The 12,852-nt window shown below is 47.1% G+C and overlaps 1 protein-coding gene across 5 annotated transcripts in view; it reads left to right on the top strand.

Annotated features, from left to right (window-relative positions):
• UNC13B (unc-13 homolog B) overlaps positions 1 to 12,852 on the top strand; it is a 2,660,654-nt gene that overhangs the window by 1,914,950 nt on the left and 732,852 nt on the right. For all 5 annotated transcript variants that reach the window (XM_085628130.1, XM_085628129.1, XM_085628128.1 and 2 more), the window contains one exon: positions 10,259 to 10,348. In XM_085628130.1, the coding sequence (XP_085484256.1) occupies positions 10,259 to 10,348 (90 nt within the window). The remainder of the gene's footprint in view (positions 1 to 10,258; positions 10,349 to 12,852) is intronic.

The raw sequence follows: 12,852 nt of genomic DNA, 5'->3' as shown, positions 1-12,852 counted from the left end.
GGAGCTAAAGACAGCAATATCATCAAGATAAGCTGCACAATAATCATCCAACCCAGTAAGGACTTGATTCACCAACCTTTGGAAAGTGGCAGGTGCATTCTTCAAACCAAAGGGCATTACCACAAATTGATAATGTCCTCCTGGGGTCGAGAAAGCAGTTTTGGCCTTTGCACTCTCAGCTAGTCTGATTTGCCAGTAGCCTGCTGTTAGGTCAAATGTGCTCAAAAACTTAGCAGCTGCCAGTCTGTCAATGAGCTCATCTGCCCTAGGTATTGGGTGGGCATCTGTCCTAGTGACAGCATTGAGACCTCTGTAATCCACGCAAAACCTCATCTCTCTCTTACCATCTTGGGTGTGAGGTTTTGGCACAAGGACTACAGGACTAGCCCAAGGGCTCTCTGAAGGTTCAATGACTCCCAGCTCCAACATCTTTTGTACCTCAACTTTTATGCAGTCCCTGACATGGTCAGGTTGCCTGTAGATTTTACTCTTCACAGGCAGACTGTCACCAGTGTCCACCTCATGGGTGCACCAGTTTGTCTGACTTGGGGTCAGAGAGAACATATGTCTGTAGGATTGCAGAACCTGTCTGCAGTCCTGTTGCTGATGGACAGTGAGGCTGTCAGAAAAGACCACACCATCAACTGAGCCATCATCAGGGTTCTGAGTCAACAGGTCTGGGAGAGGGTCACTCTCTTCCTCCTGCCCCTCATCTGTAGCCATGAGTAGCCCCATGTCTGCCCTGTCAACATATGCCTTCAATCTGTTGACATGAAGCACCCTGTGGGGGCTTCTGGGAGTCCCAAGGTCCACCAAGTAGGTGACTTCTCCCTTTTTCTCAACAATAGTGTGGGGTCCAGACCATTTGTCTTGAAGTGCTGCTGGGGCCACTGGCTCCAACTCCCACACTTTCTGTCCTGGCTGGTAAACAGTCAGTACAGCCTTTTGGTCATGCCAAGCTTTTTGGAGTTCTTGGCTTGCCTCAAGGTTTTTAGAAGCCTTCTTCATATACTCTGCCATCCTGGAGCGGAGACCAAGTACATAATCCACTATGTCTAGTTTGGGTTGTCTGAGAGGTCTCTCCCATCCTTCCTTCACCAAACACAGGGGTCCTCTTACAGGATGCCCAAACAAAAGCTCAAAAGGGCTGTAGCCAACCCCCTTTTGTGGGACCTCTCTGTAAGCAAACAGAAGGCAGGGTAAGAGGATGTCCCATCTTCGCCTAAGCTTGTCTGGTAATCCTTTTATCATCCCCTTTAGGGTCTTGTTGAATCTCTCAACAAGCCCATTGCACTGTGGGTGATAGGGTGTGGTGAACTTATAGTTAACACCACACTCCTTCCACATTGCAGTCAAGTATCCTGACATAAAGTTGGTACCTCTGTCAGAAATGACCTCCTTTGGAAAGCCCACTCTGGAGAATACTCCAAGCAGGGCCCTTGCCACAACAGGAGCTGTTGTGGTCCTCAGGGGAATTGCTTCTGGGTACCTGGTGGCATGGTCCACTATCACCAGTATGAATCTGTGCCCAGATGCTGTTTGTGGGTCCATTGGTCCTACAATATCTATGCCCACTCTTTCAAAGGGGACCCCCACCACAGGTAGTGGTATGAGGGGGGCCTTTGTGGTGCCACCTGATTTGCCACTGGCTTGGCAGGTGACACAGGAGCGACAAAACTCCTTAGTATCTTCTGACCAATGGGGCCAGTGAAAGTGAGGGACAAGCCTGTCCCAAGTCTTGTTCTGGCCTAAATGTCCTGCAAGGGGAATATCATGGGCCAAGGTTAGAAGGAAGCCTCTGAACTTCAGTGGTATGACCAACCTCCTGGATGCACCAGGCTTGGGGTCTCTAGCCTCTGAATACAGTAGCCCTTCATCCCAATACACTCTATGGGTACCTTGAGCATTCCCTGCAGCCTCAGCAGCAGCCAGCTGTCTGAGGGGTTCAAGAGAGGGGCAGTCTAATTGAGCCTGCCTCAGATCTGCCCTTGAAGGTCCCCCTGTCCCAAGAAACTCAACCTGATCAGGTTCAAGTTCTTCTAGGACAGTTCCTTCAGGGCTCTCAGAATCATCCTCCTGTGAGGGCTGATCCACCACCTGAGGCAGGGGGGAAGGCACAGCCTTAACCCTACTGCTCTTTCTCTTGGGTTGTGACTGGTCCATAGTTTCAGGATCCAGCACTTGCTCAGTGTTGCACTTTTTGGCCTGTGACCTGGTCACAGCAAGGACATGTGCATCTATCCCCAGCATTTCTGCATGGGTCCTATACTCCACTTCAGACCAAACTGAAGTTTCAAGATCATTGCCCAGTAAACACTCTACAGGAAGGTCTGAACTAACAACAACTTTCTTGAGGCCAGTTACCCCTCCCCAGGAGAAGTTAACAATAGCCACACTATGGGAGGTAGTGGCATTGCTAGCGTTGGTCACTAGGTAATTCTCACCTAGTATGATCTGTCCAGGGTCCACAAAAGCAGGTGTCACCATTGTGACACTAGCTCCAGTGTCCCTGTAGGCTTGAGCCATTCTTTGGTTGATAAAAGGTGTCTGTCTGTACTTGCCCAGGTTACTGGGGCCTACAGTCCCCATCACAGATCAGAACAGCCTTAGTAGGTACTCTGACTAGGCCAGAATCCTCCTCAGTTCCCAGGGTTAACCCTACTACACCCTTTTGCTGGGAACCACCACTTACAGCTGAACTAGGGGGTACAGTTGCCTTAGGGGCAATGGTGGCTGGGGGCTTATCCTTTTTGGTGCACTCACTAAACCAATGTGAGTTGGACTTACAATAGTTGCACCATGGTTTCTTTTGGCCATCTTTCTTTTTATCCTTTATGGAACCACCCTCCCCCTGAGCGTTTTGGGGGCCTGGTGAAGACTTCTGGTCTTTTTGTTTCTGCTCATTACCCTTCTGTTCTGCCTTTTTCTGATCACCGCCCTGGTTCTGGTTTTTCTGCTTAACTCTAGTCCTGACCCATCTGTCTGCCTTCTTTCCCAATTCTTGGGGAGAAGTCAGATCAGAATCAATCAGGTGTTGATGCAATAGCTGGTTTTGACAGTTGTTAAGTATTTGCTCTCTCATGATCAAATTATACAATCCTGTATAGTCCTTAACCTTACTTCCCATTAGCCAGCCTTCCAGAGCCTTAGTGGCACAATCTACAAAGTCAGTCCAGTCCTGAGTCTGTGTCTTCTGGGTATCCCTGAACAACAACCTGTATTGTTCAGTGGTTAGGCCAAACCCATCAATCAGAGCACTCTTCAGGACAGTGTAATTATCTGCATCCTCATCACTAACTGTGAGGAGCTTGTCTCTTCCTTTCTCAGAGAAGGAGAGCCACAAGATAGCTGCCCACTGACTTTGGGGTACCTGCTGTACTTTGCAAGCTCTCTCCAAAGCAGTTATCCATTTGTGGATGTCATCCCCACACTTGTAGGGAGGGACAATCTTGCTCAGGTTTCTATTGTCATAGTGCCTGTCTCTATCTCTAGGAATGTTGCTGCCACCAGTGGGCTCTAACCCACTTAACTTTTGTTCTCTAGCCAGAGCAAGCTTCTCTTTGGCAAGGGCAAGTTCTTCCCTCTGAATCCTCAGATTAGCCTCCCTCATTCTGGCTGCATGCTCCTTTCTCTCAGGTGAAGTCATTCCCCTGTGAGAGGAAGCATTAGAGATGCTAGAGACATGGGAGTGGATGGATTCCCTTGAAGGGGATCTGTCCCTCCTGTTTCTCTCTGTAAGCCTACTTGTGGGTCTGTATGGGGGGACCCCATGCAAACTCCCATGTAAACTTAGGTTAGCCTGGCTAAGTCTTCCTACTTGGCCCTGGCTGTCTACCTCTCCATCTGAAGCCCCATCTGACTCCTCTGTGGTGGGTAGACCCTCCTCTGTGCCTAGGGCACCTGCCTGAGATGCCCTATGAGCATCATACTCCTCTAGGAGTTGTCTTAACTGAAGGAGGGTAGGGTTTGCACCCTGTTTTATTCCTCTGGAGGTACACAAGTGTCTCATCTCCTGGAATGTTAAGGTATCATATCTAGAGGGGATCTTTTGCAGACCTGATCCTCCTGAGAGAGCATCTACTTGATCTCCTCTCAGAGACATGATCTAGTGAGGGTGTGGTGTGTGCACCTACCTACACTAGTTGTATCTACTAAACCTCTCTAGTAGTTGTAGTCAGGGTGTGTTACTCCCTTCCACCTACAACTACAAAGTCCAGTAGGACTTAAGTATAATAATCTATGTTATATGTACCTAGACAATATCTGTGTGATCTTTCAATTTAGTATCTCAAGATTACAATGGTATTACAACAGCAAGCTCAGATCCCAACCGCTGCTCACCAATGTGAGAAGTTGGCCTGATGTATGATGTCACTAGTTATAGTGTACACCTTATATCAGTCCAAATACCCTTATGGTGATTGGTTGTAAAGTCAACCTTATAGACCAGCTATCCTAGTGGTAGCATGGACAAGAGCAGTCTTAGGCTAAACTCTGAATGGCATGTGAAGCCAGCTGTGATACCATATATAATCCCTTGAATACCAAATGAAAGGACACCACAACAGATATATATATAAAATAAAGTGTATTTATTCTAAGCAAACCCTCAGCACTCTTTATGAGATTAGAGGTAAGTACAACACAGTCTTATTTATGCATACATTAAGTCACACAGGTAAGTAATACAGTTAGGCCCTAGGGGCCACGCAAACCATATACTAAGTAAGTGGTATAAGAACCACTGTCACGGAAATAGAATAGGCCTAGGCCTAGGGAATCGCTGGGGCTACACTACACTAGCGTTAGTTAGGAAGTGGGAGGCCCACGGGATTCGTGTGCAGAGTGGAAACACTCACGCGTAATGCGTAAAAGTCAATAGCAATAGTACAGTTTAGAAAACGGTAGATTTAGGACACTTCCGGAGTAGCTAGGAAGTTGAGACTTGAAAACTAGACACTAGGATAGTCACTATCCTGATGAGCACCGGAGTACCCAAGTTACCTAGCCCACAGGCTACGGGTGCATAGGGGTGAAGATGCGTCGTTTTCGTCGTCGACTCCTGTGGATGCCTGAAGAAAGATGCTGACAGGCAGTCAGTGAAGAGTGTCCGGTGGATCCCAAGGCTGGGATCAAGAAGAGAAGAAACCTGCAAGCAGAAGGGACAGAGTCAAGGTCACTAGCCAGTGACCACGTGGAACCAGGAAGGAACCAGGCGATGTCGTGAAGATTGCAGGTGAAGGTGAAGCTTGTCTCTGCAGCCAGGAGGACCAGGAAGCGTCGAGGACGACCAGGACCAGGAGGCGAGCTGTCCCACGAAGGCTCTTGCTGTCGGCGGCGTCGAAGTTGGACTAGGACTCACCAAGCCTTGGCAAGCGGAACCCACGAAGAACGAAGGACTTGCTTCTGGTGCAGACCAGGAAGGTCTGGGGTGCTTCTTCTTTGCAGAGAAGCGGGAGCCAGTCTGGAGGAGCCAAACCAGCGCAGAAGATTTCAGGGTGCGTCGTCACGGAGGCCACTAGCCAGCGGGCAAGCAACCGGACAGACGCGGCAAGCAGGAAAATGCTGAAGGGCCCCACGCAGGACTCGTGGAGTGTGGGGGGCTGATCTTCGGTGCAGATGGTGCTTGGGGTTGGGGCTTCTCAATCCCCGGTGCACAACTTCGAGGGTACCTCAGAAGCTGCGCTGTAAGTTACTAGCCACTTTTTCCAGGTAGCCTGTCCCACGTCGCCTCCACGGATCTCAGCTCTGCTGCAGATGTGGATGAGGGTCGGAGAAGTCTGGAAGTCAAGGCTCTGGTCGGGCTCTGCAGTCGGTTCCTCGTAGAACGGTCGCAAAGCAAAGGGTAGTCTCTTGATGGTGCCTGTTTGCACAGGGTAGCCACTCCTTGGCTACAAGGGAGATTCTTCCGTCTTCTTCTTTCGTCGAATGTCGAAGGTCCAGAGTTTCTGTTCAGTTTTGCAGGTTCAGGATAATCTAAAGCCTTGAGGCCCAACTCCCACTCTTATACTAATCTGGGGGGCTGGGATACCTGCTAGGTCACGCCTTATGGGTGGGACCTGGGAGGGGGTGGTTACACCCACTTCCCTTTGTCCAGTTTCGCGCCAGAGCTGGGGCTGGAGTGCCCCAGCGCTGGTTTGAACTGGACTATGCAAGGAACACCTTGTGTGCCCCAGGCATGTCTCATTCCTTTCAGCCCACCCTGCCCCAATACACTAAAGGCTGTCTGGGGAGGTGCTAGCACCTCCCCAAGCAGGAAACCTATTGTCCAGGCCTCCCTGGCTGGGATCACTCCCAGCTGCAGGAGGTCAGACTTGTGTCGTGGCAGCAGCATCCATTTTGTGATGCTGAGGCTTTGGTCAGAGGCTAACAGTTGAAGTATGATTTTAACATGTCTTTCCCTCTAGAAGGGGGGAATAATATTCTCATGTCCAAAAATGGCATGGGGGTATTATTCCACAGTGTTAGACACCTTACACGACATGTTTCGATAAAGCCAAACCATAGTTACCATAACCGTCTAAGGTTATAAGGCACTTTAAGAGTATATGGTAGGCTATATCATAGAACAGCTATAAGGACAAGGTTCCGAAAGCTGCAGACAGGCTCAGCTCATGCTAGAGCACCATCTCACATGTTACCAAGCACTCTGCCTCCAGGATTGTCAAGGCCTGCCATAGGAGTGACTGATAGGTACACATGTGTCTATATGTAAGTTAGGTATAGGAATACTACACCTAAGCAAGGGGTGATTACACGACCTTGCCCCAGCTGAGTGATCAGCCAGTTGTGTCAAAATGGAAGGCCAGGCCAGGGGTGGCATAATACATGCTGCAGCCCCTGGTAGGCCTAGGGTACACCTATGCCCTGGGTACCTAGGGTACACTGAACAGGGGCCAATAAGGTGATCCTATCCAAATGGGTTATGCACCTAAAGTACATAGTATTAATTTAGAGAGAGAAGAGCAGGGCTGTGGGTCTGATTAGCAGGCCCACAGCCACATCTAAGTCGAAAACCAGTAAAGCAAAAGCAAAAAGTGGGGGTGAACATAGAAAGCAGACCCTACTCTCCTATAGAGATCAAGTTACTTACCTTAGGGCATGCTTTTTCTGGTGGATACTCTATCTACCATAGATTCCTCCCTGTCCTTCTACCTCCCCCTTCTCTGGCATAGTCTCTTCCATCTAAAAAATGTCAAAAATTAGACATCTGCACACTGGCATGAATAATTATTAATAATAAAAGATGGCACCTATTTGCGGCTCCAGTCTTCACTTCCGGGGCAGAGCGGAGTTGACGGGAAGATCACTGTGCGTGTTTGGTTGACGTAGAGCGGCACAACCTCACAGGGACCCAACGGGGGCTATGCTGAAAAATCTTCCAGATCCAGTCTGGTACCTGGGGATATTCTAAAGGTGAGGAATTTGTCGTTAGAGTATCCACTAGAAAGCACGCTACTGAAGGTTAGTAACTTGTTCATTTCAGCTACACATGATAGGAGGAATGAGGCCAAAAGTTTGAGCTGAGGTTTGAGCCCAAAGCACCCCACCTCACCCCCAATCATTTTTTTTTTAGCAGTGTTTAAGAAGCTGGCAGGCGGGCCCCAATCGGATCATGGCTCAAAACTGTAGCCCAGCTTGCACCCTGCACATATGAGGTTGCAACACAAGACTTACTGCCTCCTAAGTGTAGACCCTCCATCTTTCCTCATCCCGCCATGCTTTTTCTTACAGCTGAGAGACCCTTGCCATTTCTAGTTTGCATGAGGTGGCATCATCCTGCCTTCTAGACCATTTCTGCTTTCATTATTAGTAGAGACTAGCTTTTCAGAGTAAAAAACGACTGTGTTTGTGAAAGGGGACTTGCCCTGCTTCTACTTTGTAGGAAAAGGAGCCTGTGTCTGTCATGTTCATCCAAGAGGTTTGGACTGTTAACATTTTTTAGAAAAAAATCAAAGTACCCATAACTCTTGAAGGCTGCTCACGTATCAGGCTAACTTTCTGATGGCTTGGCTCTTGATCCCATTCGTCCGTGGAAGGCGAATAATGTCATACTCTTCAATTCAGGTAGAAATAAATGCGTTTTTTTACATTTTATTTTTTTAATAACAAATTGAGAAGCCACACGGACAGAGGTTCTTCAGGTTGTTGCCACAAATGAGGCTCTGTGTGTCCTGAATTGTCTCGATTTATACACTGAATAGTGGGCGTACGTAGAAAAGAAAATGTTAAGGTAGAGATAGAAAGTAGTATCCTGATGTACGCTATGTTGCGTTGGTGATGGCCTTCTAAACTTTGTTGTTGCTTTGTTACAACCTTTTGTGCTCACTTGCATGAGTGGAGTTTAGTTCTTTCTCTCGTTTGTCCACAGACACCTTTAGAGGTAGCCATGATGGGTCTAGTTGTTTGCTGTGACACCGCTGACCCTTTCCTGTTGTACAAATGTCACTGGCAGCCTGCTTTTATCTGACTCGTGTTGACCTTCCGGCCACCTTGTAACTTATCACACTATTAACTTTCACTAGAAATGTGTTGTCCTGGGGCCAGGATGAGAGGTGTTTTCTCGGCCTATCATTGGTGAGCCCCTCTTAACCTAGCCTTTTCCCTCCTCGTACTTAATCTTAGGCCAGCCCACGAGTGAGGTCTCTGTCTCTCTCTCTCTCTCTCTCTCTCTCCCTCCCTCCCTCCCTCCCTCCACATGTCTCTGTTTCTGTTAATTCTTCATACCCTATTTGTCTTTCTGTTGCCCCTATATATCTAATTTCTCTCTCCTGCCCGTCTTCGCCGGCACTATATATCAGTCTTTCTCTTGGAGACTCCATATTTTTCTTGGTCCACTCTGTCTCTCTTCACTCTACCGAAAAGCTGTTTCTCTGTCTTTTCTGTCTCTAGACATGTGTGCGATAATTGACACTTCATCTCGTTAATAGTTAAAGCGACCCAGGCCTCCAGACGAGGGAAGTGCTAATAAAATGAATACATTTGTAACCTTGGTCGGGGTTCTTCAAGGAAGACTTATAGCACATATGGAAGTGTTCCTCTAGTAACATGTTTAAATTTCCCAAGAGCACCAGGCGCGTACACTTCTTAGACTGCTCCACGAAAACAGCCTCTAGCACAGGCACTTAGAAGAACCGATGTCTCCAGACACCCATAGGCTATCAAGTGAGCACTGACACATGCAATGAAGACACAGGGAAGCCACATCATGAGAAAACATATCCAGTGATCGGAGAGTTCAGACACACACATACCACCAAGAGAGGGCATACACCTTCAGTGTCTGGGGGTACAGTCACCCAGCCAGTGTTTGCATAAACTTAGACTCACGTAAGATTAGATTAGACCTCATTACTCACTGAAGGTGCAGTCACTCATTGCCCACCACAGGCACAGAGTTCACTGGAGGATCATTACAGAAGCATACACTTCTCGTTTGACTCAAGGTGAAGTCAACCTAGGGAGGAACAAATGATCCCATCCCTTCTGTGACCAAAGGGTACAGTCATCCAGGACCGGTCTCAGAAAAGTAAAACCCTCCGATGAGCTGAGGAAGGCCATCAAAGGACCGCAGGAGATGCACAGAGCCCTTCAGTACTGGAGGTGTATTCTCCAAGGGATCACTATAGGAGCATACAGCCCTCCAGTGACTTGAGATACGGCTACCCTCCACTTAAGGCTTAACCTTGGTGCTGACTGGGGCTACAGTCACCCAGGGACCCCCACTGATGCACAGAGGTCTCCATTGACTTGAGGTGTTGTCAGCGAGGGAGCACCAAAGAAGCTCATTCCGCCCCTGACCTGGGGGATAGTCATCTAGGGATTGCCTCATAAGTGTTGACCCCTCCAATGACCGGGTGGTATAGTCAACCATGGATCCACAGAACCCTGCAGAGACTAGAGGCGCAGTCACCAAAGGACCATCTCGTACTTGGGGACCCCTCAGTCACCTCGGGGTACAAGCACCCTGAGAGCAACGTATCAGCATAACATCCTCCAGTGACTTGGAGGTACCGTTACCTTGGGATAGTGTAATGGAGGGGCTGATGAGAGATAGGCCTTCAAATAGTAATTGAACCTAGATAGAGATTGTACTTATAATGCTATCGTAGCCAGATGACAGTGCTGTACTTACACAAGGAAAAGGAGGATAATCGGAGAAAGCCCAGTATCTCATATTGCAACATGCCACTGAATGAGTTTCTTCTATGGGAGGGGCCTATAATTCCTCTATTAACCATATGTGTTTTATTTACAGAACAATTTCCCTGCCAGCAGCCCTGATCGTTTACAGGATCTCAAGTCGACAGTGGACTTGTTGACCAGCATCACCTTTTTCCGAATGAAGGTGAGTGTAAGGTCTTTGGCTGAGTGCTTGCTCTGCGCCTCTTGATGCTTTATCTCAAGGTGACTCGAACAAAATGGGAAGAGAGATGAATGCGAAATTGAACAAACTGACAAACGAAACAAATTTTGAAAAGTAGTGTGAGTTGACAAAGTTTGCATAGTTGCATCTAATCTGTTGAGTCCAACATGTTACGAGTCAAGGCGATCAACCCCGAGGCACTCGAGCATGCGCAGAGCCGCTGATTTGCTTCTGTTTGGTGACCTGCCATATGTTGTCTTGATCCCTATGTTTTGCTTGTTAAAAATGCTGCACCAGGGGTGGAGGGGGGGGGGGGAGGAGCGGGGGCAGTGATGGCTCCAGAGCAGAATCTCCTGCTCTCATGCTATAAGATTCTGCAGTGAATACATCGGGTCGTCCTGCCTATGTAGAGTTTGCCCCATGAGCACCAGATGGCGTAGACCACGTGAAAGGAATTGTAATTAGCATTGCAAGTGTTTGAGAAGTGTGTACTTGCATGTGTGAAAGGTTTGGTGTTAAGCGTGTTAATACATAATGCTGCACGTTCTTCTGTGTGATAGGGACAGCTGGTTCATTCTTAGCTCGAACCTAATAGTCTCTGATAATCTTGCCTGTTTTAAAAGAAATAAGAGGCTGCTCTAGATTGTTATCCAAATATATTCATGTCTGCCAGTTGGATAAAGTGACCTTTGTCATTTTGTTACTCGAGGGGTTGAAAATGTCACCTAACATGGTGAAGCAGTTTTGTTATTCGGAGAAAGGTTTGTCTAAACAAAACCAGGCCCTCTTTATGGCGCGTATGAGGAGACGTTTGGGATACCCCTACTCTCTGTCGTTATGTTAGTGGGATTTGTAAAGCGCATTACTGCCAAGAGGCGTCTAAGCGCTATTCACTTCCGGCTCAGTGTGTCATAGGAACGCAAAAGTTACCAATACCTGAACAACCACGTCTTTACAACTTTCCTGAAAACCAGGAGACCGGGCGCTGTTTGTGTTGCAGAGAGGCAGAATGTTACAAGCTTTGGATGCTTCTAGCTCAATGTTCTTTCCACCCCATCGCACTTGTTTGAATCTTGGAAGTGCTAATAATTTAGCATTTACTGAGCGAGGATTTCTGACAGGGACATACCATTCGAAGCTCATGTTCAGAGAGTCAGGATCGAAATCATGAAATGCCTTATAAGCTAGACATAACACCTTTATGGTGATTCTTTGTTTAATAGGAAGCCAATTCATTTTTTTAAAGTCTTGAGACACTGAGCAAAATTTAGGAATGTTAAGCAAAAGTCTAGCTGCAGCGTTTTACAAGACCTGAAGTTTGTTAATATTGTACTTGTGAGCAGTCAAATGCAGACTGTTACAATAGTCTATTTTAGATAGAATTAGGGAGGTGACTAATATCTTTTGCAAATTAGCAGGTATAAAAGGAACAATCTTTTAAATTATTCTAAGGGTGTTAAACGTGGATGAAGTGAGCGTATTAACATGATCTGTGAAATTGGGTTTATTATCAATGATCACTCCCAAGTTGCGAACCTTTTCCACCGGAGGGGGAATTGGGCCCATGATAGCTAGCCAGGCTGATAGACCCCAACTGACGATTGTGGTCCAAAAAGTAGGTCTTCTGTTTATTCTGCGTTAAATTTAAGACAGTTACTATCCATCCAATCGTGGACGGCCAGCATGCAGTCGTGACATTTTTTCCTATGGAGACAACAATTTGAATGTTGTCAGCATAGGATGTAAGGGAAAATCCAAAGCTTCTTATCAAGTCTGCTAATGGGGAAACATAAATATTAAAAAGGGTAGGAATTAATGAAGATCCCTGCGGGTCTCCACATGGAAGGGAAAAAGGATGAGAAGCAAAATTCTCCAGCTTTACTACTTACTCCCGATAAGTTAAATAGGATTTTAACAAGTCCCAAGCCAAGCTTGTAACCCCACAAGTTGCTAACTGACTTAGTAGTAATTCATGATTAACAGTGTCAAAGGCCGCCGAGCGATCAAGCAAGATAAGTACTGCCCCTTTTACTTGGTCTAAAACCTCCCTGATCTCTTTGGTTGCCTTGAGCAAAGCTGTTTCCGTGATGTGGCCTTTCGGGAAACCAAATTGGGTAATGTCTAGGAGTTAGTTAGCCTAATTAAAGATTTCCAGCTGGTCATTCAACACATTTTCAGCTATTTTTGTTGGTAATGGAAGACTGGAAATTGGACGATAATTGGTTGGGTCATTTTGGTCAAGTGCGGCTTTTTTAAGAAGGGGAAACAAGGCTGCCTTCTCCCAAATATTTAGAAAGGTGCCCACTTCACACATGGCTTGGTAGACAGGCGTTAGTTTAGATGCAGTAAAAACATCTGCTGCTAGTTTAGTTATGTTAGGCCGGGAGGGATCATATGGAGAACCTGAGGTAGGGGTTTCCAGTAGATTTCTAATGTCCTCAATTGATGGATCAATAAATTCTGTTATAATGTTGGTTGCATCGAAT

The sequence above is a fragment of the Triturus cristatus genome, chromosome 2_1 (assembly GCF_964204655.1).
Source record: "Triturus cristatus chromosome 2_1, aTriCri1.1, whole genome shotgun sequence".
NCBI lineage: Eukaryota > Metazoa > Chordata > Amphibia > Caudata > Salamandridae > Triturus > Triturus cristatus.
The sequence above is the reverse complement of the archived record's forward strand: the minus strand, read 5'-3'. Positions and strand labels throughout refer to the sequence as shown.